The following is a 26,894-nucleotide window of genomic DNA, read 5'->3' as shown; positions in this document are numbered from 1 at the left end:
AGTTTTTGAATGAAGTATCTCGCTACGGAGAGCAACAATACAAATGCCTGGCAAATGAGGCACACACAACGCCACCCTGTGCTACCAATCATGCTTGAGAGGTGGATGTGCAGTCCAGAATACAGACCCATTTTTTAGCAGGGCCTCTATGCAGGGCCTGCTTTAGTGCTGTTGGTGCCCTGTGCGACAATGTTTGTAAGTGTACCCCAATGACCACCTCTGCCACGGATTCCCCCAGCAGTGCCTCTCAAGTCTCCATAATCACTCTCTCAGATGCATTTCATTAGTTTTATAGCACCACTCGTATCAGTGTAGGGTGTCATAGCACAGACAAAATTAATCATACATGTGTAAATCAGTGTAAACGAAATGTTACATAAGAGAGGGGACTACAAGGTGTAGATGTCATGTCATCCATACTAATATGCAGTATAGTTTAAGAGTGCTTGGTCTGGAGAAGCACAAACTCAGAACTGAAAATGTATGATGTGACAGCAGGATTGAGGGTTCTCTTTAATAATAAGAATTGATTTCTACACACATGAACCCTTTTTGCAGTGTTCAGATAAGGAAAGACTGAGTCAGCTTTGTGGGAAATCAAACCTTTTGTTTGCAGGCAGACATGTCTATAATAGGTTTACTCATCCACTGGAGATTAACAAATAGATATTGCCTAGATGGCAGCAAGACAATTTTCGTTATCTGGCAAAATCCACTTATTTATAAATGTATCAACCTCTCAGCTACAACTTGCAGTTTGCATGCAGCTCTTTAATGGGAAGTAATAGCTATCCTTTCTATATTAGGACTTTAACTAACAAAAGGAACTCTCTGGCAAAAGCAGTAATCCACTGATCTATTTACAGTATATGCACTTTGTGATCTGCATGGTACACACTCTTTGCAGCAGGCATATTAACCCTCTCCTCAACGAGTCACAACTTCCACTAGACAAAACTCCGATCTCTATCCAGGAAGAACATTAAATCACTAGAACTATCTTGACATTTTTATTGTTGCCTGCAAATTGCTGGGGCAAGGTATGGACAAGCAGGTGCATTTAAAACCACAATATACTTGCTAACAAAGTGCCCCCACCTGAACTCATTACCAGGTGCGATGGCACCGGTTGTACCGCCCTAGAACCGGCCCTGCCTTTATGTGGCAAACCCAACAGTAAACTGAGCATCCAGGGGCATACAGACCACAACTCTCTCTTGTGTATCACCTCATCTGCGGGCATCAGTTTATACTTTAGGCATACTCAGAGCTTCTCTACTTGCAGTGGCCTCATCTCACCAGCAAAGAATTAGCTCAGCAGACGAGCACAATCATTATGTGTGTTTTCTGGTCTCACTGCAGACAGTTCTGTTTGTGGCAGACACATTACAACTAATACTTAAATTATACTTAAAGTGTTTAGATGGCTTACCGCCCTTTTCTTCCTTTGTCCTGCCAATAGGAGTATGTTGTTCTCACCATGCCTGATTAAATACTTCCTGTGGTAAGTAGTAAATGCTCATGTTGTTGTTTATTTTCATGTTGAATGTAGATCTTTTGTTCATTCCATCCTTGGGGAGTTGATCTCTGCTTCTGTAGTTCTTCTCTCTTTGAGTCCTTGTAAGATGGAAACAAATCTGATTTTTGAATTAACTTTCTTGTGTTCATTGTTTTAGCTAGAAGGATCCTGCTTTACACTTCTACTTCTACTGCTAATGCTGGGAACATGTTTTCCCTTCCATTTTATTGGAACTATGTAGTTTTAAGGGTTCATGGCATCAAAGGAACGTGCTGCTCTGTTCCCAGCTAGAACTTCTATTTGCTCCCCTGCTGCTCTTGTAGAGCTACTTCTGATATATTCAGAGTGTCCAACCCTTCCCTAAGCCTCCTCTTACTAGTGAGAAAAAAAGAGCACCACCTGAACCCCCCCCCCGATGGCTGCAGCAAATGAGGGAGCTGGCAGCATGTTGGGACACACTGCGCTTACCAACAGGAAAGCTAAGCAAAATCATCAAGTTTCAGTGTTGTTGAATCCCATGATTAATTACACCTTGTCAGTTGTCATGGGCTCCTGAAGCTATGAGGCAGTCTGATTGCTTGGCTGCATACCATCATCATGGGCCTCATTCCAACCCTGGCGGTCTATGACTGCCAGGGTGGAGGCCGGATGAAGCACCGCCAACAGGCTGGCGGTGCTTCATCTTGTATTCTTGTATCACAGCCGCGGTCGCCCAGCCGGGTCCGTCGCTTTTGCGCTGGATTTCCCCCGGCTGGGGGAATCCTCCAGCCATGGGGATTCCGACCCCCTTCCCGCCAGCCTGTTTCTGGCGGTTTTCACCGCCAGAACCAGGCTGGCGGGAACGGGTTTCGTGAGGCCCCCTAACAGGGCCCCAGCAGGATTTTCACTGTCTGCCAAGCAAACAGTGAAAATCGCGACGGGTGCTACTGCACCGTCGCACCCAAGCTACTCCGCCGGCTCCATTTGGAGCCGGCTTCATTGTAGCTCAGCCTTTCCCGCTGGGCCGGCGGGCGCCCTTTTGGCGGTCACCCGCCGGCCCAGCGGGAAAGCCAGAATGGCCTCCGCGGTCTTCTGACCGCGGAGCGGCCATTTGGCGGTTCCCGCCAGGCGGGCGGGGGTCAGAATGACCCTCCATATTTCCTCCTTATTTCCACCACTAATTCTTAGACTGTTGCCACTGGCCTCTTTGTCATGGTGTCGTTGTCTCTCTCCTTTTTGAGTTCCTCTATTACTGGAGAGCTAAAACTTGTGAAGTATGAGGTATTTTAGGTGGTGGAATGGTGGCAATACAGTGCAGCAACCATGGTGCCCTTGATTTGCGTCACCTTGATTGGAGTTTGATATAGTGGAGAATCATATTTTCGGTCTTGCTACTGTTGCACCAGAACCAGGTCTCCGGGAACAAAATTTAGTTGGTCTTGTCGCCTTTTTGTTCACTTTGACTGTATCTGCATGTTGATGTCATGTTATGTACCGCTTGGGGGGTCTGTCTCCATCTGTGCCACATTGGCCTGCCTTTTTCTTCCAATGTCTAGCTCTACAGAGGACCTCACCAAGGAACTATGTATCTGCAGAACTGATAGGTGGCTTGTCCAACTGAAATTGGCTTATATTTTGCTTGCTGCACTGCATTTGGCCATGGTAATTGCTTGCAGCCAGAGGAGTGAGGCTGTTCTATGCTTAACCTAATAACTGTTGAAACCCGTCCCCTAAGAAGGATCACTGTGCGTCTTCAATACCACTGGGTTTCAATCTGTTGCAAACATCTCATCTAATAGCAGTAATGAGACTGAAGCAGATGCTTATGCAACTTAGCATAGTAAGGGGAATAACAAGAATTTGTCAATTATACCTGGGAATTGTTGACCAATCTAGGGGCCCACAGAAGTCTGATGCTAGCTTTCAAAACGCAGCATCTGGGAGGTTAGACATGCAGAGCTGCTCCAGTTGGGGTACCTTCCCAATAGTCTGACACAAACTGCATGTCATGATGGTCTCATCTCACAGGTTATATTTGGACCTAGCTGTCTCTGCTAGCTCACCCTCAAACATTTTGCAGTTTTTCCCCTCCATTTTCCCGGAGTTTATTTTGCTGACCTTAGGAGTCTGTGTTCTTTACCACTGCTAACCAGTGCTAAAATGCTTGTGCTCTCGTCATTAAACATGGTAGGATTGGCTTACAATAGTTTGACCTATCAAATTTACTTATAAACCCCTTGTAGAGTGGTATAAGGTATACCTGGGGCCTGTAATTAAATGCTACTAGTGGGCCTGTAGCAACTATTGTCTCACCCACTTAGGTACCCCCTTAAAGCATGCCCCTACCCTACCTTTGCAGCCTGCATTCAGGTTTAAACTGCCAATTTGACTTGGTAATACAGTCCCCTTGCCAAGCCTTAAACTCCCCTTTCATTTTATATGTCACCCCTAAGGTAGGCCCTAGGAAGCCCACAGGGCAAGGTGCACTGTAATTATAATGCTGGACATGCACTTTTAAAAGTTTTACATGTGTTAGAAAAAAATCAGCTTAACTAGTTTTTCACTGCTGCGAGGCCTACCTATCCCATGGAATAATGTTGGGTTGCCTTTTACATTTAATAAGTGCTAACTTTTGATTGGGGTACAAATGAGCATTTAATGTTTGGTGTCTGAGAAGCTGTAATTAAAAATCCTCTTTAATGATAGTCTGATTTTAAATTACAATTTTGAAAATGCCACTTTTAGAAAGTTAAAAGAACAAATGATGAACAGAATGCTGAACAAAACATTCACCACCGGTCACAGATCTGGGTTTAATTGACCATTTTTTTTTGCTCACCACACAATGCCAGTTTGGACCCAACTATATGCAAATCAGTCTCGACCTTGCTCCCCATGGGAACAGTGCAGCCCAAATTGTAAGGTCAGGTCTTCCCTGAGCCAGAAACAAGCATCCTGGGTCTGATTTCAGTGTCACCCTTCATAAGCCAGGCAGCTTCAATCCAGTGGAACAGTGAGCACGGGACCCATGTCTGGGCATACCCTTCCCACTTAGGGTGATAAAAGCAAGAAAAACAAATGATGAACTGATTTGCATATCGCTGGGTGCAAACTTGAATGGGATAGCCAGGACAAAAAAATGATAGATTTAATCCAGATCTGTGACTGGGGGTGAATGTGATTTGTTCAGCATTCCAGCAATCATCTGCTCTTTTTATTTGTAGAAAGTTGCCATTTTCCTGCCTTCTGCCATTTGGTGCATTCAGCTGGTTCTTAGTTACATGACTAGGTGAAGCTGACACTTAGGACTTTGTGAGTTCACCCAGAGAGTCGGACAATAGAGGGATGACGTGTGCTTGAAGGGGCCATCTGCTGATAGGATGGGGGGGCTAGACACAGTCCCACTTGAATCTAAATGGGCTGTGTTTTGCCTTCACACAAAGTGCTCATCATCTCTGCATTGTCTCTGCAGCCAACTTGGAGCCAGGCCTGGGGAGTCAGGAAATTATAAGAACTGAAAAAAACCCTCTAGAAACTTCCTACTTCAAAGAAAGGTACAAGGTAGAGAAATAGGACCACTGAACCCACTCTTCAGTTCTCTTTCTGGACCTCGGGAAGGATTTTAAGATGACTGCATGCTGTTCTGGTCTGCTGTGTGTGCCACAAGAGTGCTTTGCTGCACCTGAAAGGACTGCTTTGCTGCCTGGAGCCTGCCAGAAACTCAGTAGTCTGCCCTAATGCTTGAGCTTTTTTCCAAATTGGTGCGGGGTTTTTCTTTTGGTGTCTTTTCGCTTTATTACTGTTCGTGCTCTGCATAAATATTTTACACATTTCCTCTAAGTTAAGCCTGATTGTTTTTTGTGCCAAGCTGCCAGAGGGTTAAGCACAGGTTAATTTAGTGACTTTTTATGGTTCAGCCTGCTAGGGATTGTGGCAGTTGCTTGACCAGGACTAACACCCTAATTAACCAACAGCCTAATTTCTCACAGTAAATATCCCCAGGGATCTTATTCTCTTGAAGTAACTTCTTTGTGCGCACCATGCAATGTGACCTTCTTCTGAAAGGTCTACCACTTTCCTTCTGAGCAATCTGGGAATGGCTATTCTGGTTCCATGCAGGGGATAACTTGTTTAGTCTTGGGTTGTTCATCCTGCACACTCTTAACCCCAGGAGTGACTCCTTTCGGGTGTCAACTGTTATTAACCTGTCTACATCTCTGATGACCTACAATTTGAGTAATCTTGCTTAGCATGGAATCTCACTTGTTTGGGGGAATATGAATTTTGACATATGGCCAGTGTAAATTATGCCCTACTAAAAATGTTGGGCAGCTTAATATTCATTTGTATTGCTACATGCAATACGTGTAAGGTAAACAGTGGTGTAGGGTGTGGACCATTGGCCTCTGCTTCCATTGGCCTTCGCTTCCATTTTGGGTTCACGACTCCATTTTGTCGAGTCTGTGCGTAAGGCACTGTTCTGTGTTTTTCCACGAGCTTCGGCAAGCTACAGGGTGGGGTGTTTTTCTGCTCAACTTCGCTCCATCTGCCTGATACGAAGGGCGCTATTTACATTCCACGAGCTATCAGTTAGAACAACAGGGGGATGCGCCTGTACTCAAGAAGGAATGCAAACTTCACCTTGGAGCCCTCTCCTGGGAACTTGGCCCGTTCTGAGGAGACGTCTCGAAGGGTGAACAAGGTACTGCCGATTGCACAATTTGTAAAGGAGGGGGTCTTTTTCTAGAAAAGACTCCTGGGCGTTAGTAAATACTATAAAGGTCAGGGGCCTGGATGGGCTGGTTTAGGAACTCACTTCTGGGTTGGACGCAACGCCAGGAGGACGGATTGTCCCGAACAGAGGCTCCCTGTGCCAGCCGATTTGGGTTCCCCGGCTTTGTGTACGGCGGAGGGATGCTGACGCTCTTTTCGGTGAAGCTTTTCAATTTATTAAGTATATTGTGTGTGCGTGCGTAATATGCACTTATTCTTGCAGGTATTCTCATGCTACTGAGCATTGAAGCATATTGTGTGTGCATGTGTTATATGCACTTATTCTTGCAGGTATTCTCATGCTACTGAGCATTGAAGCATATTGTGTGTGCGTGTGTTATATGCACTTATTTTTGCAGTTATTTTCATGCTATTATTCGTGATATCACAGAGTGCTTATATCCTTATCATTATTCTTCTGTTATTCCTTTGCTATATATATGTATATGTATATTAGTGTGGTTAGTTTTGCCATATGAGAACTTGCCCCTTAAATAAACTTGATTATTCTACTCGCTAAGGTGTCTGAACGTGATTGCTTTACATTGTGCCTTAAAATATCCTGAAGTGCATGGTTTTGACATTCTGAAGAGTAAAGCAACACATCATTCCACTGGAAAAAGGTATGCATTGTTATTCACACTTCTACTTCACACCATCCTTAATGTTAAGTAGGGTATTTAAACCATATGCAATTTGAGCTGTTAAATGTGTTGCCCACTAGTAGGAATAACACAACTTGGGGCATGGCTGAATAGTGTTGATGCAGAATAGGCAACTCATGTCAGATAGTTAAATGACAGTGTTGCTAAATATTCAGAGTAGGAGACAAAATAATATAGCATTCCATTAATGGTGGAGTCAAAAGTACAACTGTTATAAAGCTGAATAATACAGATGAAGGTGCTGTTGGTATTCCTGCTATGTGCAAAGAAACTATTGTTTCAAATTAGAGATAATGAACATAATACTTTAAAGTCAGCTATAGCATCTCAAACATGTAATAAAGATAAAGTGACATTTAAAAAATAAAATCTATTGTATATCAAAGAATAGTGTGTAAATATGTTTTATGGATTCACAGAAATCGTACTGGGTGAGACACAAGACTGGACAAAGATGTTAAGGCAGAATATGTTATATTAAGACGAAGACTATCAACAAAAAGCCATTACGTTACATGCAAACTCAATGGGAGGACAATAAATTGCTGTAAAGAAGAGGATAATAAGGATTTAAAAGGCAAAGAGTAATGAACAAAATGAAAAAGTATTATATTGTCGTGTGATGTCCAAATCGCCTGTAGAAAAAAAAAAGGTCTGAATGTCTATGTATCTCTGTTTCAAATGGTTTTAGTCTCTGATAATGAATACAGTTTTAGCTGTGTGATGTGTTTTTGTAGTAGCACATACAAAAAGAATTAGGATGACACTTTCTTTATTACCCCTTACCGACTGATGCTTTTTACTACCCCAGTGCTGAGCATTTTTAGGCCTGACATTAACCAAACCTTTTTGATTTTACACAAATTATATGAATAATAATAATATACTTACTTAAATGGACTTCTTGCCAACCCTGTTCATCCATTTTCTGTTTCATTTTCATTTTGCTTCCACCCATTACAGTATACAGCATGAGGCAACTGGTCAGCCTACTTTAGCCAATGGTTAACTTTAGAGTGAACAACTGCTTTTGACCATTTTACAAGGAGCCCATCCAATACATTAGCACAGTTTTTGTTTTTATTTCATTATTACTTTAGTGCTACTTTTGCTTGTGGAGACTGATTTGACAGCAGGACCCTTTCTACCAGATGTGAGTACAGGGCACATTCCAGCTTCATCAGTTCCTTTCTCCTGCCAAGGCTGTTGTAAATTCCTTTTGAAGTGGCTGTTCTATATCTTACTTCTGCTTTTCCAAACAATATCAGCAGTGCACATTAACCCTGAATATAAGCTGGTGCGGGTGCTCTATCTTTGCAAACCAGTTGGTCTTTCAATTATTCTTTCTTTCCTTCATTGCTTTCTTTGTTCTTTCTTTTTTTCCATTTGTCCTTTCTTTCTTTATTCCCCGTTTTTCCTCCTTCTCTTCATGATTCTTTTATGTCTTCATTCCTTCTTTCTTTCTACTTCCTTCCTCAATTTTTCCTGGTCTCTTTCTTTCCTCTATCTTTCTCTTTCTATTCTTTATCTTCTTCTCTCTTTCTCTCATTTGCTGTTCCTCTTTTTATCTCACATACTTTTTCTTTCTCTCTCTCCTGTCTTGCCCTTCTCTCTCTTTCTTGCCTTCCTCTTTCTTTCCTCTCTGTTTCTTTTTTCTTTCTCAGATGCACGATGCAAGCAACCAATGCCAGGCTGATTGGCTTTTTTCAGTCTCAGTTAGCCAAGACCTTCAGATGTTACTAAATCTATCTGTATTAATAATTATTATTAGGAGTTTCAGCCACACTTCATCCATTAATTTGTGGTTGTGTCCTTCACATTTTTCCTTCCACCCACTCCAGTATGCATTAAAGGACAAGGTGTAAGCCCATTTCAGCCATCTGCTGACTTCATTATGCATTATGGCTTGCTGTCCTTTCACAAGGTGCACATGCACACACATAGTAGCTCCTTTCAGTCCCAGGGAGTACTATGACAGTGTGTGCTTTTATGATATCAAAGCCAACTTTTTGCCTTTAATCAATTTTTGTTTTAGATTCATGAGGGCCTGGCAGCTTCCAAAAAATATAAGACTTGCCAAAAAACTGGAAGCCAACACCACACATATTGCTTTTGTCGTGGCCTGTTTGATGCTTTGGACACTTTGCACTGGAGCCTTCATAATGTAATTTCAACATAAATATCCAAGCCAAATTTCTGTTCTTTCCCCCACATGTTCAGAATTCTAAAAGAACCCAGGGTTTGTTAGTTTTCCTAGATGGATCAGAGCAAATAGGGTTAACAGAGCAACATTTTGTTGGAGGTTGGTAAAAACTCGCACTCCAAAAAGTGCATTTTTTTAATATAAAGTTTTGCTCTGCTAATATCACCATCTTTTCATCTTATGGGAACAAGGAAAGCTGTAAAAAGAAATTTGCCAAATGTTCCCATTTTTCCAAGTGGTTGTTGCTTTCCCATTTCTCGTGTTTTCTACCATTTGTCATATTTATTTATGGCTTTTTACATAACTTTTGACACATTCATATATCTATTTTCACTAGTGATTGAGATCAATATTTATGAAAGTATATTATACTAGGTTAATTTCACAAATTTGTTTTTTTATAATGTATATTGGCTTTTGCTTAACTTTTAAACCTTTGATACATGTATTTATATTGGTGATTGAGATCAATATTTGTGAAAGTTTATAATTTTATATAGCAGTTAAAGTGGTAAGTACATTCTGGTACTCCTTACTATGTTGACATTACTGGTATCACTTAGTGGGACTGTTAAATTGGCCACACCAGTTTAACGTTTGTCCTATAAAACAGCGCCTTAAACTTTAACAATAACAATGGATTCCTGGCATTTGTGGATTTTCTCTCACAATCTTGTTGTCCTCAACTTATTTATCTATTCTGGTATTTAAATCGTAGTAATGGCGTTTATTAGGCCACCCACTTAAGTAGCACCTCAAAACATGTCCTAAGCCTCCCACAGCACCCTGAATGCAGCTTTAAACTGCCAACTTGACTTAGTAATATAACCCCTTGCCAAGCCTTAAATGTCTTATTTATTGCGTATGACTCATTGTTAAGAAAGGCCCTTGATAGCCCATGGTCCAGGGTGCATTGAAATTCAAAGGTCGGGCATGTACTTTTAGGTTTTACATGTCATTACTACTGTGAAGCCTACCTGTCCCATAGGGTAATATTGGGGTGCCTTATTTCTTTTACTAAGCGCTAACTTTTAAATCGAGCAGATACGTGTTTCATGTCTGCTATCTAGGCTATTGTAATTAAAACTCCTCTTTAATGGTAAATTAAGATTTTAAATGATAAGTTTAAAAATGCCACTTTATGGATGGCATTTTCCTGTCCTTGCTATTTGATGTCTGCAGCCTGCCCTAGGTCACATGACTAAGTGTAGTTGTCAGTTTGATTTTGTTTATTGAAGAAAACTGGCTCAGAAAAGTGTGTATTGATGAAATTTTGGATGAAACTGTATTTGAGTTTGATTCCACAAACCAGCAAGACTAAGTTGCCCAAGCTGACTTGCAGTTTCCAGTTGTTTCTCTGGCCTTGGCACTATTGCTAAAACTGAGAGATTCTGACCACAGACCTATGGTGGACCAAGAAGCCCTTACACCTTCCATGTTGTATCTTGCCTAGCAGTACCAGATCAAAACATTGTCCTAACTGGTCTTTTAGAAGTTGGGAAAAATTGAACAGAAGACGACATCATGAGAAATAGGGGAGATGCATAGTAAAGACCCAGGTTCCAATGGTGTAGCAAAGAAGCTAAAGCGAGAGGGTCTGGTCACCAACTGTAAAACTGGGCAAGATGTGGGTTAAGTCTGGAGGTAAAAAGGCCTATCGGCTATGCAACCCAAATTGCTTGAAGATGTTAAAAATATTAGAACATGAAGTAGTCAATCATCAGAATTGGTGAGACTACAGAAACGCTATAGGGTTTAAATGTCCAGAAGGTAGTCCGCCGTTATGAAAGTGTGGTGTAGATAGTAGACCAAACATTATCTCACCAGGCTGGCAAAAATCCCAGACTGATTGTCCCATAAAAGGTTAAAATATTTTAGTTCTCTGAGATTGTTTATCCTGTGAAGGACTGAACAACAAATTCATTCTTTTGTGGATGTATTGAAAGCAAAAAAACATGCATGAAGAGCTAAATATTTTATGTGAATGGAAGACTCCCTCTACAGCCATGCACCGCTAGTCAAGAATTGAATGCCTTTATATTGCTTATAGTGTGTTCACCTATGTGAATTACATTGGTAGTTTTTCTGCAATGATTCATGGGTGGTGTTGTCTGTTACATTTTTTCCAATGTATCCTGATAGTCACAAACCACCTTCCATATTAAATAATCAGCTGGAAGGGAACATAATAGGATCTATCTAAAAGCCTTTCTACAAGCACACTCAAGTACTTTACAAGCTTGGATTTTGATAACTCAGTTCACCATGGTGCACGCAGAGTAATGCCAACAGTAAGATATACATTTTGTGGAATTATGGTGATAAGTGCGGATATATTCCACTGAAAATCTGCTGTGGAATTCGTATAAACATCCAAAAGTAGGCGTACGTGGATTAGAGGCTAACAACATCAGAAAGTGGGTTGGATTCAATTTGCCAACGTTGAAAATTACTTTAAAGTTGCAGCCTGAACTACCTGAAGGTTTATGGCAGATGAATACCCCAAAAAATAAATACTTGATTTGCACAAGGAAGCGGCACAGGTTCAAAGTCCTCAAGTAAGACAATATTGTGCCCTTTCCTTTTCGGGTGGTAAAAGTATCTTTTGGGGAAAGATCTTGTACTACTCCCGTAAATTGTGAGAGGTTGAAGATTGAGGCCACTACGGTGTCGTTATCCTCTTAATAAAATGATATAAAGGGATTAAGTAGTTTTAAAATAGCTTTTTAAGGGTGTGTGATGACTCATGCTGGGGTGTACCTTTTTGTCACTACAGTATTATGTATCATCACTTTGATCATCATTAAGATAATGATTCTTATTCACATGATGTACATAAGACTTGTTTTACTCCTGTAAGTGCAACTCAGAAGATGGGTTGGGAAATACCTGTCTGTTTTATTTTCCTTTGCAAATGTGAAAGCCAGTTTTAGGGGTTAGGGAATTCCAAGGGACCTGATGTTTAAAAGTAGACGTTTTATCACAGTTGGGTGTGAATATGATAAAATTCCAGATTACATAAGCAGTTCATAATTTACAATATATAGTGTAAGCAAATCACCCTGAGATATGGGTGTGAAAGAAAAGAGGAGAATCTAAGTGTTTCCTTTCCAGAAAATAATACTACCTACATGGATTGGTTGGTTGGAGGAAAACTAGCTGAATTTTACGTGTGCGTAACTGCAAGAAAATGGTAGGCAATATGGTAGAGCTGTGAAGTCTATGTATTGAACAAGAAAGCTCCTGGACTAGTATGACATTGTGGCACAGAGACGCTACTCCTGAAAGCAGCTGTTCTTTAGGCAATGTATTTCTTATGATGGTTGTATTTGGAATCGTTTACCACCTCACCTTTAAAAAAACTCTCCATGCAAGGTTACTGTCCACGCAGTGCATGACCGTGGCGGAGTACACAGAGGCTGCTTTAAGATCACAGTCCAGCCCTGTTATTTTGAATTCCAACAAACGTCAGACACATACATATTCGTGTATGTCTACAACGCACCACCAGACTCCACCAAGGACAAAGTGCCATGGTGTTAAATACAACGCTGCAGGAAGATTGACCTCATCCTCCTGATATAAGTGGGATATGCAAGTCTACATCATATAGCTGGCAGGAGAACAAATGGTAGCTCATTTTGGATGTGCTCTGCACCCAAAATATAAAAAAAACATGTGATATAATAGTCAATCATTGCCATGTATAAAAAACTTAAATGTATCTATCAACTCACACTCAATATTTAGTTCCAGGGGTGTGGAATTCCCAGATCCCACTTCATTTGTTGTGATGCAGGAATATGGTCCACTGTTCCAGAGAATGTTCTGCACAGTAATATCCTGACCACGGCCTAGTAAAGGCTTAGCTTCTTCACCCGTATACCAGCTGTAGTTGGACACATCTGGATTACCAACAGCAGAGCATCTTAATGTCATGGTATCTCCTTCCCGTAATGTTGCATTTCCAAGAACAACAGCTGTTGTGTTCTTGGGAGAATCTGTGAATTAGAACAGAATTTATAACTTCATGTTATACATATATATATTTCTTCTGTTTATAGTCTTCAATTAAATGGCGCATCATGAAAAAACTACAACATAAGTTAGAAGATAGAAAATATTACCCACACAACATAGCCTGTAGCACCTGAGGTGAAATTCAAGAGCAGTGAAATGTCAATATGATATTGTAGTTTGTTGGAATATTCTTACCGCTATGCCAGCCCACAGAGATAATGCAAAATAAGAATATTTGCTCTCAGCTAAATCATATTGAACATAGATTGTATTGTCAGTCTGAATCAGCTAAAGAAGATGATCCAATCAGTCTAACGAACTCTAACAAAAGACATAGAACAACATTTTTTAGTTCACATTTTAAAAAGCGCAACTCTACCTAAGGTAGGTCTCTGCTTGCTTTACATAACAAAAATTGTATAGGTTCATGGATCTTCTATATTGCAGTGACCAGAATCTCTTTATATTAATATGACTAAGAACAGTTCCTCACAACTTACGTCAAATTTAGTGTCAGTGTAAACATCAAGCTGGACAGAGTTAAAGGAAGGGGATTGGTGTGACATCACTTTGGGAGAGGAGGAGTAAAGGAGAAAAGGAAAAAGCGTTTTGGCACATGTTAAGTAGAGGAGGCAAATAGTGAGGACCGGGCCAAAATAAGAACATAGAAAGGGGATAGTAGGTCAAGAAAATGTTGAAACAGCTAGGTGTTTACTTTATGGCAGAATTCAATGAGATCTTCAAGATGACAGCGGTCTTTAGGTATGGAGCTCCATAAGGACTGGATTGCGACTGAGTGGTATTTGACCTTCTTGGTTATAAATCTGAAGATCTCTTTTCTCTTGAAGCTTTTAATACCCCCAGAGATTTTAAAACTGGTGTTTGAATGGAAACATACCCACAAAGCAAATGAAAATTTATTATAAGTGCACAAACTATATTTCAAGCATAGCCTCGAGAAAAATCACAGATCTATAGACTAGATGAAGTTCTCAAGTGCCTTGGTACGCCAACATACCTCAAGACCGGTAATCAAATGTCCTTGGGCTCTGCAGACATTGTTAGAAGACCTGTGGAAGATCTCAGAGAGAGATTCTACAACAAACAATATGTCTATTCACATGCCTCATTAGTAAAGCGTTAAGAAGACTATTCAGACCTGTGGAAGATCTCAGAGAGAGATTCTACAACAAACAATATATCTATTCACCTATTCAAATGCCTCATTAGTAAAGCGTTAAGAAGACTATTCGACCTGTGGAAGATCTCCGAGAGAGATTCTACAACAAACAATATATCTATTCACCTATTCAAATGCCTCATTAGTAAAGCGTTAAGAAGACTATTCGACCTGTGGAAGATCTCCAAGAGAGATTCTACAACAAACAATATATCTATTCACCTATTCACATGCCTCATTAGTAAAGCACTAAGAAGACTATTCAGAAAAGATCAGAATTTGTGAAGCACAAACTGACCTCAGGCTTCTGAGATTCCATATGAATTAGGAGCTCTCCACCAGGCCCAGTGCCAAATCAGCATTTCAGCACTACCACTGGAAGCAAGTTAAATGGTCCACTGTCTGCATAGGAAAGGCTGCTATAACTGGGATGCATTTGACCATCAAACCACCTAAGCCTTTTGTCACTGCATCCACTGCTTTATTAAAAAATCATCAGTTACTAGGCCCCAGGGAGGCACAGGGATCTAACCCCTCCATCCCAAAGCCGTTTTCAAATGGTTGTATGAGATTTCATAGAAAAAAAAGATTCATGGAATACCATGTCGTAGGTTGGCCGATCAAGTACACCAGACTGCTTGCCTCTTTGGGTAAGTATGATTTATTGTTCTTTTACAGAGTAATTTTCTTTTCTGTGGGGTGAATCTGACGTAGGGGTTGGTAGACGTCTTCTCTCGTCTGGGCGCTAATCTCGTCTTCTTCTTTCTTTCCTTTCCATAGGCCTCTCGGGAAGCGTGTGGGGACAGAAGAAGAATAGGTACGGTAAGTGATTGTTTAAACTCTCTTTCTCTCTCTCTATCTCTTCTCTCCACTCTATTGGCTCAACAATTATTTTCTCTGTCTCTTTTTGTCTCTTCTGCTCTTATCTCATCTTTTCGTGCTGGTTCTTCCTTCACCCTGTTTTCCTTGTCTTACTCTTCTTCCCTGTTTCCTGTGGGGAGGGTTCCTCTTTTCTCTCTCTTCTCTCTGTCTATTTTCTTTTTTCCGCTATCCGGGTTTTTCTCTTCTCCTGTCTCTTTCTTTCTTCTCCTTTTTTCTCTTTAGTGTCTGGAGTTGTCTGTTTCTTCATTAATATCTGCCCTCTTTTCATCCCGCCTGGTCTGTTTCTATTTCCTTCTCTCCTTCTCCTATTTTATGCTCATACGATCTCCCTGCATTTTGTCCTTTCGTCTCTTCCCCTCCTTTCTACCGTTTTCCCACCCGTCCGTGCTCGTTGTGTTTGTGCCGTGTATCCCCTCCTCCTCCCGCCTCCCGCCCCTTTTCCTGTGTCGAACCCCCTACCTGGTTTGGCCACGCTTCTCCTGAAGCGTGGCGGGTCTACGCGTGTGATCCCCGGGGTCAGGGGTCTTCGTCCTTGGGTCGGGACTGTGAGGGTGTCGGCTACGGTCTGCTCTTCTCCCAGCAGTCTTCGTCCCTGGGTCGGGACTGTGAGGGTGTCGGCTCCGGTCTGCTCTTCTCCCAGGGATTCCAGGCATCTCCTGCTTCAGCTCTTCCATGGTCATTTTCTATCTGTTCAATCCTCTCGCCGGTCGGCTCCTCCAGGATTCTCCTCCGGATCGTCTCTCCTCGGCATTTCTGAGCCTCCGCTTTTACGGCCCAGCCTTCCCGCGAACACTGCGGGGAGCCAATGGGAAGGCCGGCTCTTCCGGCTTCTTCCGTGATGCTAGGGGCAGAGGCAGCACAAGTCGCAGTTGTGTGCAGGTCGACATGGTCCGACCCGTCACATACCACTACTGAGAAACCATTTCATCTAAACTGTTAAATGGAAATTTTCAGACTGAAAGGCATAAATCAATTCATAGAATGTCTTTTTGGTCGGAATTGGCTTTTGAATGCTTATTTTGTAAGTGTAGATGCAATGGTTGCAGGTCTTACTTTCAGAAACAGTTTTGTTGGAGATATTTATGGCAGTGTTTTACCTCAGGGGCCATTATTTCATATTTATATATTTTACATTGTCAAACAATCACTTCAGATGCTTTTAATTCGCTCATCCACCACCACTTGTAAACTTTATCCATCACTGAACCCTCACAACTCCTAAACACCATTGATCCCTACCCCATAAAGCCCCTCACAACACCTAAGCTACACTCAGCCCTCAAGCTTAAAAGCCCTTTTACCCCAAACATCCGGCATCTCTGAACCATAAAATCACTCACTATCCCTAATTCCACTCATTCCTGAGCCCTAAAAAACGCTTTTGATGCCTAAACCTTTACCATCCCATGCCCTTCAAACACCTCAGCACACCCAAACTCCACCCATCTCTGAACCCTTAAAAAACCCTCACCACCCTTAGACAACAGCCATCCATGACCCATACGAATTCCTCATCACCCTAAACTAATCATCCCTGATTCCTAGAACCCCTTTATACACCCAAACTTCACCATCCCTGAATCCTTAAAAAAAATCCTCACCACCCTAAACTCCACTCTGTCCTGAATCTTTAAAACTCTTCACCACCCCAGCTACCACCCATAATTGAAACTTATAAACTCTCACCAGCCCTATAATCCACCCATCCATGAACGTTAAACCCTAAAACCTCTCAACACTAACATCCCGGAAACCTAAAAACACCTCACTCACCCAAAACCACTCATCTGTGAACCCTATAACCCCTCAAGATACCTACAAACTCCATGCATCTTTGAACCCTGAAAATCCCTTTCTATGACAGAACTCCTATTATTCCTGACACCCATAAAAACCCCTGTTAACCTAATCATTACCCATCCCTGAACAGCGAGCTTTCTTTGCCTATAGCCTTGTAGGCACTCCTGCATAAAACATTCAAGTGGCTCCATTGCAAGAGACTAGTACAATGGGGATAGCAGATAATCTTGTCTCTTGCCCCTTTCAAGGTCTACGTTGTTTGATATTGTCTTATTACCTTGACTTGTAACAGTAGTTATGAGTACACAAGAGTGATGGTCAGGCTCCTGTTTAATAAGTGTAGTACATGAAAGAGGATGTTTGAAGTTATGGGATAAGCATCCAAGAATGCAAAGGTACATTTTTCATCCATAATGTAAATCAATTTCATTACTTGGGTTAATACAGTGAGGCATGCTTGTCTCTGTGGCATAAATCTTCACCCGTTGGTGTGGACCTCAATAATGTTACCACCTGTAGCCTATTCACCACTAGTTTGCCACATATTTTTGCAGCAAGTTTAAGAATTGATAAGGGGCGATTGGCTTTAAGTTAGCAGGTGCTGGAAAATGGATTCCTGGTTGAGGGGGGTGAAACTCTGTTCAAGCAGCAAACACAATCTTTGTCAGGGAGAACAAAAGCAAATGCCAAATTAGCCTGTGCTTAACTCTCTGGTAGCTTGGCAACAAAGCAGTCAAGCGTATCTTAGAGGCAAGGTGTAAAGCATTTATGCTGCATTTCAATGAGTAATAAAGTGAAAAACACAACAAAAAAAATTCCATACCAATTCAAAAAAATAGAGTAGCATTTTATAAATGGTTTAATAAAAATCCAAATGAGTCGAACCAAGGATATGCAATTTTAAAGATTTAAGTGAAAACAGTGCCAAGAAGCACAAGTGCCAACTGTAGTTATCTAGCAGCTTTGGACCGGGACAAAATCACAGGTTCAGGCAGACTGCAATGAGGTGCGGGCTAAATACATGGAACAAGTTAGGACTGCAGAAGAAAATATCTTAAATCCTGGTTTGTGGAGCGTTGCAATCCAATGTCAAGAATTGGTCATGCAGCAGTAGTTTAAAGGAGTTTGGGAGCTGCATTTCCTAGCCCTGCATCATCATTGAGGATGCCATCAACTAGGGGCGTGTGATGTGAAGTCTGGCGTCAAGGATGCGTTGCACAATGGTGGTTCTGAGGAGTCCAGCTAACTAGCCCTTTGAGTCACTGTGGTGATCCTGGGTTCAAAATGCAGGTCCCGTCCTTTTCGGTCAGGCTACAGGGCAGCAGATAAGTAATCCTTCCTGCAGAGCAGCACAGCAATTCTTCTGAGTTTTCCAAAGAGCAAAATGTGTGCTGAAGAGTTAGGTCTGAGTGTCCATTATTTATTCTTGGTGCCCACTTTGAAGTAGAAGGTTCTGGAGGTTTCGACCCTCGGTGGTGTCAAGGGTCACAAAAAGACGTGTCAAACCTTTCAGAGTGTGCTTAGGCTCAGTGATGTACAAGTATGGTAGGTGACAGCTCCCCCCCCCACTCATTAAGTCAGAGATGGCCCATCCTGCCAGAACCTATCCCCTTTTGTCTCACTGAGTGGGAGCAATAAACAAAGAACAAATGCCCGTTTCACCTTGTCATGTGAACCAGGGTAAAGGTGGTAGACACAAAAATGACAACTTTCAAGAAGTTTTACTTTTAGAACTGTGAGAGCTGTAGGTCCACTGGTTGCATTTATTTACAGGCCTTGGTACTTGCATTAACATTTTAATAGGCGCTTACAAGTAAATGAAATGTGTCAATTGGGTGTAATCCACTTTTACCATGTTTAGAGGAGGGAGCACACACATACTTTTGCAATGTTTAGCAGTGTAAATTCCAAAGAGTCCTAAGGTCAACCAAAACGTCATCAGCAAAAATGGAGGAGCAAGAAAAAAAGATTGGGGGAAATCCACCCTAAGGCTGATAAGTCTAATAGAAGAGTATTATTAGGTCTCAGTGTCTCAAAGCAGGGCATGTGAGTAAAGGAATAACAGGGCCAATGAACCTGGGACTCATGTCTATTGCATATAATACATGGGAGAGGAAATTCCAACTTGTGTTATCTAATTATTTATTGGCATACAAAGTATGCAAGACATTCTTCATCTGCAGGGTACACATTTCATACCATGTGTTAACCTAATGTAGTTAAAGGTGCATGTCTCTGTGGAATAAATCCACATTCATCTGTGAGTACCTGTCAATTTTTCACTGTAACCTATTCACCAGTAGCTTACAAAATACTCTAGCAACTTTAAGGATGGAAAAAGGATGACAGGCATTATAGGGCTTTGATATTACAGTCATCTTTGACTCATTGATAGAGCAAAGCTCGACTCATGCTTCTGTTGTCTCCTTCAACACCATCAATAATTCACAAACTAAACTCCTCAAGTAGCCTGTTGCCTACAGCAATCTTACCCTCATTTCAGTTAAGGACAACCACAGAGCAACACATTGTTCCTGTGAAAAAATCTTCTTAATGCCCGTCTGCCTATGCATCATTAAGCAGTTAGTGTTGCTATCTGAGGGTCGATTCAGTCTCTAAAAAGAGGCAAACAATCTTCCAGACTTGTATTCCTCAAAGTGAAATGCCTGTCAAAGTTTCCTATTTTGGGGTAAATCTGGGAAACCAATGTGTGTTCTTATCCATTGTATATTGTAGAAGTGGAGTTAAAATGGTCTTTGATTGTTTTTCAGTAGGCTGATCTCTTCCTCATTCAGTATTATGTCATATTACAGAATGTTCATAGTGCCTCTAACCAATCATATACACTACCCTCTGTACCACTTTCATACCTGTGCACCGAGTCCCTCTTGTGAAGGATTTCTATGTCTTGTTTTTGGTGACCAATGAGCACTTGATTCTCCAAATATATTCCTAATAGTGGGTTCTCAAAATCTGAATTACTGACCCCAGTCATGCCTCAAAAGTAACTTACCAGTAGGGAAGAATAGTCATAAAACACTGCTCTCTCCCCATGGTCCTCTGTACTAGCAAACCCAGCTGTACATTCACAAGCACCTCATCTAGGGCCATATGTACTAAAGCTTTTTCCCATAGACACAGAATGGGTAAAATCCTTTGATACATCTGGCCCCTAATCTTGTTAAAACTGTGCACTAAGGAAAAAGACATTTCTTCAAGTTTGTATGCTGTTTTCTACACATGGGTACCAAGTGGAAGTCTCACACTGCCTGAGACTTGAGACTCACCAGGGGAGGATGTCAATCCATTGTTTCATCAAATATGCAATTGAAGTCATCCACACGTTCCCATCAACACTCATTTGGGACTATTTAGGAACCAGCACCCCTGTTATCCATCACACCTGATGGAAGAATAAGTTTTCATTCAGGATCAGAAAGGCAGTGTGTGATGGAAAGTGGGACTCCTGGACCATTTTGTATGCCCACCCCTCTGGAATATACTGCCTTGAACTCACAGTGGAGTGATCTAGCACCTTGTGAGTCTCTTCCTCATCTAGGTTGATTACCTATAGTAAGGCTGCACGTATCCCAGATGATCCCAGACAGGACTCCGCCTTCTGTCTGTTGAAAACATTGATCAGTGCCCCATTGTTCCACTTCAGCAGTTTAAGTTTACCTGTCATGCCTATGTTGGATCAAAATCATGAGATACACCTTACAAGCTAACTCAGCGACCCATATAAACAATAGTGATACAAATAAGCCTATCTTTAGATTTTACAATGTTGTAATCATGCTACACCTATCCGCTAGTTTCTAGGTTTCCTGGTAGAATTAATACCTCGAAGGACCTGGAAACAAAATCCTCACTTTCACACTGCTTAATGATTAGGCTAACATTAGAATATTGCATGTGACAGACAAGCTTAAACGAATGCATTTATCTTTCCATGTGGGTGGTAACAAGTGGAATCATATAGCATTTGGCAAGAAATGGACCATAACTGATTTGGAATTGCAAATAAATTCATAGTTGTGCTAATCTTCATTATTCCAGTAATATTCTGTTTCATGAGCCTCATATTATAAAGCCCTGTACATAAAATAATATTCTACGTCACGGTTATCTATACCATTTTTCAGCATCAAACTGTGAAGCGATCCGTCCTTTTGTAGGACTCCATGTTCTGCAAGACACACAATCATTGTTCATTTGGATGATGTAATACAGCTCAATATGTTCCCAACTAAAGGATACAGTGGAACACTAGCAGTGATTTGAAATGATTTGCCTTGTGTCAGAAAGCTATCCCACAAGTACACAGCCTAGGAATTCATGGTTTCTTTCAGGATCATTCCATCTTACCACCAAGCGACTTCAGGGATGTTGACATTGTTCCAACAGGTGCCACAAGTTTGCATGAACATGACCATTAGTTGAAAAGCTCTGCAATGCTCCTTTTTTCATCCACATGTTTTCCAGTGCCACTTGAAGCCAAATGTATTTCAGAATCGGTTCCAATGAATATACTGTGGCGTTGTGAACTTTGGATGCCTTCTCTGAAGTTTTTTACTGGATATTTAGAGAGACTACTAATTATATTTTGCGCCCTACTTTTGCACATATAGAATACCCATTTGTTCATGATTTGCTGCCAATTTCTGAAATGAGATCGATTCCACATTCCATTTCTGATCTCAAATCTGCAAATATAATGCTACTTACTGCGTAAGGCAAAGAGCCCTAGGAAGGATTTAAACTGTCCTCATCTGCCTTGAGCTATATATCTCTCCATCTATTAATTTTTGCAATAACTCTCACTGCGGGTCACATGAGCTGGAAAGAAGAGTTAAAAGAGGGACATTTTGGCGACTTTTGTTCTATCTAGTGCCGTATTTGGAAACTTTTGCTTTGTACTCAAGTTACCTACTTTGTGAACCTTTCTTTAAAACCCTGAAGAATCCTTGTTCCTCAGTCTGAGTTTAATGTTTCATGCCTTGTATTCTGTTGCTACTTTTTGCTGCATCCTCTTATCTATGATCTGCATTGTTTTACAGTATCATATTGATTCTGGCCTTTATTCTGACTATCCTTTTTGCCCACGCTGCTGTATTTCTGTCTTGGCCCCATTGTGTCTCCGGCTACAGTCCTTTGAACTGGCAGTGACCTCTTGCGATCCTTGATGCTGCACCTGTTTAGCATTAAAAGTAGTAGGGGTTAGCCAGCACCGCCAAGACTAACCAAATTACTGTCAATAGTGTACATGCCCCCTATAGACAACAATTTTGTCAAACATCCAATTCCCAAAAAGCGAAAGTAACCTTGAGCACCCCACACACCCAGAGGTTGACCTTATTCACATTTATTTGATCCTGCATTTTTGCAAGTGTCTGAATTCTCTCCCTAAAATATATTGAAAGTCTTCGAAAGACTGAGTTGAATGTTTGATGGACTCTTGCTTGTGAGGCATTCGGAGACAGGGATCAGATCCGGTCTACATCTTTGGTGCTGGTACGTTCCGGAGTCTGTGCAGGAGGGTGCCCACACGATCACTGGGGCGTCATCTGATTGCCCCTTTTCGGGCCAGCTAACCGGTCAGATGTTTCCAGCGGCATGGTAAAATACCAGGATTTACCTTCTGCTACCACCCACAACTTCGCTGGGAAGAGCATCACATACTTGAGTTCTTTGGTTTGGGTGGCCTTTTGAACTTCATCAAAGCTGTGGCGTTGACACTGTACCTATAGTGTGGAATCCGTGAAGAATCTTATCAGGGCATTTTCATAGTGTAAATCTCAATGTGTGCAGGCTGCTGCAAGAGAACGTACCATTCCCAGTGATTGAAGATCCTGGCAATAATCGTTCATTGGGGGGCCCTGTGAGCCCACTCCACAGAGAAGAAGTTCGAAAGGTGTTTGGGACGGAGGGTATTGACAATGAGATCTTCGAGGAAGAGGCCCACACTAGGTCTCTCCACCCTTTCAGGGACCCAGCCACTCTAATATTGTTCCTTGGTGCCCTACCCTCTTGATTTTCAAGTTTGGCAGCCATAATTGTATGTTGCTTTGTGAGGAATTGGACTTGTTCCTCCAATTTTAAATGTGGACTGCAGTGAATAAATGTGCAAATTGGATGTCGTGACCATGTCTGACATTTCCTGGAGGTCCCCTCTCAGGAAGGTGACATCTGCTGTCATAGCATCTAATGTAGATTCAAGTGTGCTTTTGAGGTTGCAGATTGCTGCCATAATTGCAACCAAGAAGGGTTCAGTCACCCCGGTGTGGCAACTTCCAGTCCATCAGCTCTGGCTTTTATTCTTTTTGAGGCATGACTCAACACTGGGTTTTCATAGCACTTAGAAAGTGTAGAGGTGAAGTACAAAAAGCTATATAAATCGTGTTTATCAATAATTCATTCAACTGATGGAAACTCTTGCTATCTGCTAATCAACTGAAGGACTTGTATGAGTGCAACCATGTATTTGGCTGGGCCTATGGATTTAATAGGGTGGGATTTGTGAAGGGCTTCACTGTAGCAGTGGCAGGCTCATTATTCTGTATACATTCTTCATCAATAGAGGACTGACACCCTGATTGCAGGAAATTGATATTATCCCCACCTCTTGGTGGAGACCAGAAAGTTACAGAAAGCGTACAGTGTATCCAGCTAATACTGAGGCTGACAATAACAATACTGCCTCTCTACAGCCACAGCCACTGCCCAGGGGAGCCTTACCATCCTCAGCCCACCACCAGAGATTGGGAATGTCATGGGCAAATTCATCAAGTTATTTTTAAATTTGATTACACCATGCCCTGCCAACAGCAATTAGAGGCATTTCTAAGTAAGACAAATAGTAGGACCCACCCAAGGAATGGCTGATACTTGAACATCTATTCTAGGCCAGTTGAGATCACTGCTGATAATCAAACACACTGCACAAGCTTCACACATGTGCAGTAAAGTCTGTTTGAGAGCATCTGACTTGGCATCACTGATGACACCTGTGACTTGCATACTAGCCTGGTCTTCCTGCCTCATCTCCACCCATCTCTTTTCCCAAATCGTCACAGGATGTGGTGGGGGTCAGGGTTGCTAAGTCCACCCACCCAGTAACGAGTTGAGAAAAGTACTTCATTGCTGAGTGATATGCAGACTCTGTTGCAACCTGGTTGAAGCATAAAGTGCACAAGTCTGCATTCAATCAGCGAAGGTGCAGCACTTCACCGAAGGCAGTGGGTATACAGCCTGTCAGTCCACAGAAGTCAGAGATGGAAGCAGGCAAGTCCTGCAAAAACTGTGAAAAAGGCAAATGTGCATATGCCTGTCAGGCATTGCCTTGTCTTTGCTTATCCTTGCAAAGCGTGAGGTACAGAGTGCCTATGCTAGAGCAGCATAGTAGGATTCAATGTATGGATTTAATAAAAATCATAAAAAGCACAACATATGGGAGGGGCAGTGCTCTCTTTCCTCATATTAATGGGCTGCTACAGGCCTTAAGATAGCTCTTAGCACCTCTTTAAAAACACAAGCTGTCGGATTTAACCAAATATGAGCCCAGAAACAAAAAATGATACACAGACACTTATTTGGCTACATATTTATGAGATGAAAATGTTTAATGAGAAGTGGAACTGCAGTTAACCGTACTAAACTATACAATTTTCAGAAAAATCGTTTTTCTGTGGTTATCTTAGGGAAGACAGGCCCACAGCACCACAATTCCACACCAAGCAGTGCACTTGTTTCATTTAATGCTTGATCTGACTGAGGCAGAGTGTAGGTAGCCCCCCATTTTGAATTTCTATATAAAAGGCTTCAGAAAATATCTAATATGGAAATATTTCCTATTAATGGACATAATGTTATATTTCAGAGCCTTGAATTTTATAATATTTACAATATAATAGGATTCAAAGGCCCACATTCCAAGGAGGCTTTTATTACTGGTTTGGGAGAAAACTAGATTTTTTGAGGCATGATATAATACCACATGCAGCATTCTCACTTCAGGTATTACCATATGGGGCCCAGAGGCAATGCCTACAGATCAAAAATGAAGGAATTTGACCTTATCATAGGCACATACACTAAGGCTAAGGGACGCTTTCTGTACCTAGGCTTCATGGACCTGAGCAGTGTTTTTGACTGTCAATCACATCATTCTTTGGTGTATAATGAGATCTTTAGGGGTGGATGGGTCTATCATATAGTCCTAAGTTATATGTACCAGCATGCCAATGCTCAGGTCTGTTTCTGGCCGTGATAAGGAACGCTCTAAATTTTTCATGGTAAACAAATGGGTCAGGCAAGGGGCATTGTGGTTCTAAAAAGTCTGGACCCATGTAATTTACTTTGCCACAGCAGTACGATTTTAGTATCAAAAGACCGATAATGACTAGTACACTAAGCATGAGCATTTTCGCTCAATTCCAGCAGCGTTTTCACCTCGAAATCGCAATTTTCGTCCTGCACTCGTGGCTCCCATTTTATACACGGCAGCCATTTTTAAAAGTTGCCCTCACATAGGCTTATAATACAGTCAGATTTGATTCCAAGGACACGTACACCTTGATTGACTTTTCTCTGACCTGGGCAAGCTGGAACCATTGCCTCAGGCCAAAACCTGTTTGGTCAGTCCCTCTCCCAGTGGCCGAATCAGATAGCATCAAGGCACACCATGCCATAAAACCCTTATTATCGCTCACACACCCTGCCTAATCTTGCGCACACCTGCACCTGCTCTTTTCTTCTTCTTACTTTACGAGGGGGAGGTGCCCGTTTTTATTGGGGGCCCACACTTATCTGATGTAAAATACTAGGCCTTGCCGGGTAATTTATTATGGGTTGGATGACATGAAATATGAGGTTTCATCATGACACTGTTTTTTCCTTTTATAGTGAAAACATGTGAATGACCAACCAAAATGTCAAGAATGTTTGCCTGAAGCTTAAAAAACTGTATATAAGGAAACCTAACTTTGCATTGGAGAACAGTCTCCTGAGAACATACAAACCGTGCTATTGTACTTCTAGGACGCTTGTTACTTGGTTGCAGCCAATAAATTCGATCTTTGACTTCACCTAGAAGACTCTGAGTTTCTGTGGTCTGAATCAGGAAAGTACCCGAGGTCTTTGGGTGTACCCTGGCACCGCTGGGTTACCGGATCAGTACCGGTTCTGAAAAACCCAGTACCTCAGCATTCTCACTCCTTTCCACCCTATACATTAACAGCCTTGAAAGGGCACTTTTTTTTTTTTTTTTTTTTTTAAAGAGAAGTCGATATGCCTAGTATTGGCTCCTGCCCAGTGTTGCTATATGCTGATGACGCTATCCTTATGGCATGAACACCTTATGGTGTACAAATCTCCTAGACTAATTTGTGTACATTAGGGAGGGAATACATTTGAAAGTTAACTTGAACAAATCCTACAGAACGTCTTCTGGTAAAAGATAATTTAAAACATGCAATTATTTAATGAAAGGAACCCAGATAACTAGAGTGAATAAGGCATTCTATTTGAGCACAGGAGCAATTGGAAACTTCAGGACTTTAAGGAACAACTAAATAAAAAAAAACGCAGAGATAATTTTCAGATTTAAAATTTGGGCACAGTCCTGTTGAAAGAATGTGCAGGGTTTACAATACCAACATATCCAAGCTGCCACCTACAGCTCAGGGGTCTGTGGGTATATTGATTGTCAGATACTTCAAAGATCTGAGGCCCCTTTGCCAAGAGATTAATGGCAGTTCCTAAAAGTACTCCATCCCCTAAGGAGCATAAACAATTGGGACTTACCTTTACTAAAGGTAGTATAAAAATGTGCCCCTTACAGATATGGCACTCTATTTGGACTAAATTGAAAAA

At 41.5% G+C, this 26,894-nt stretch overlaps 1 protein-coding gene across 1 annotated transcript in view; it reads right to left on the bottom strand.

Annotated features, from left to right (window-relative positions):
• The window catches only part of LOC138246436 (B-cell receptor CD22-like), a 338,718-nt gene that overhangs the window by 128,100 nt on the left and 183,724 nt on the right, over nt 1-26,894 (bottom strand). Inside the window, exon 5 of the mRNA XM_069201047.1 lies at nt 12,877-13,140. Within this exon, the coding sequence (XP_069057148.1) occupies nt 12,877-13,140 (264 nt within the window). The remainder of the gene's footprint in view (nt 1-12,876; nt 13,141-26,894) is intronic.

Source organism: Pleurodeles waltl, chromosome 7, assembly GCF_031143425.1.
Source record: "Pleurodeles waltl isolate 20211129_DDA chromosome 7, aPleWal1.hap1.20221129, whole genome shotgun sequence".
Taxonomy (NCBI): domain Eukaryota; kingdom Metazoa; phylum Chordata; class Amphibia; order Caudata; family Salamandridae; genus Pleurodeles; species Pleurodeles waltl.
Note: the sequence above shows the minus strand (reverse complement) of the source record. Positions and strands in the feature narration are given on the sequence as shown.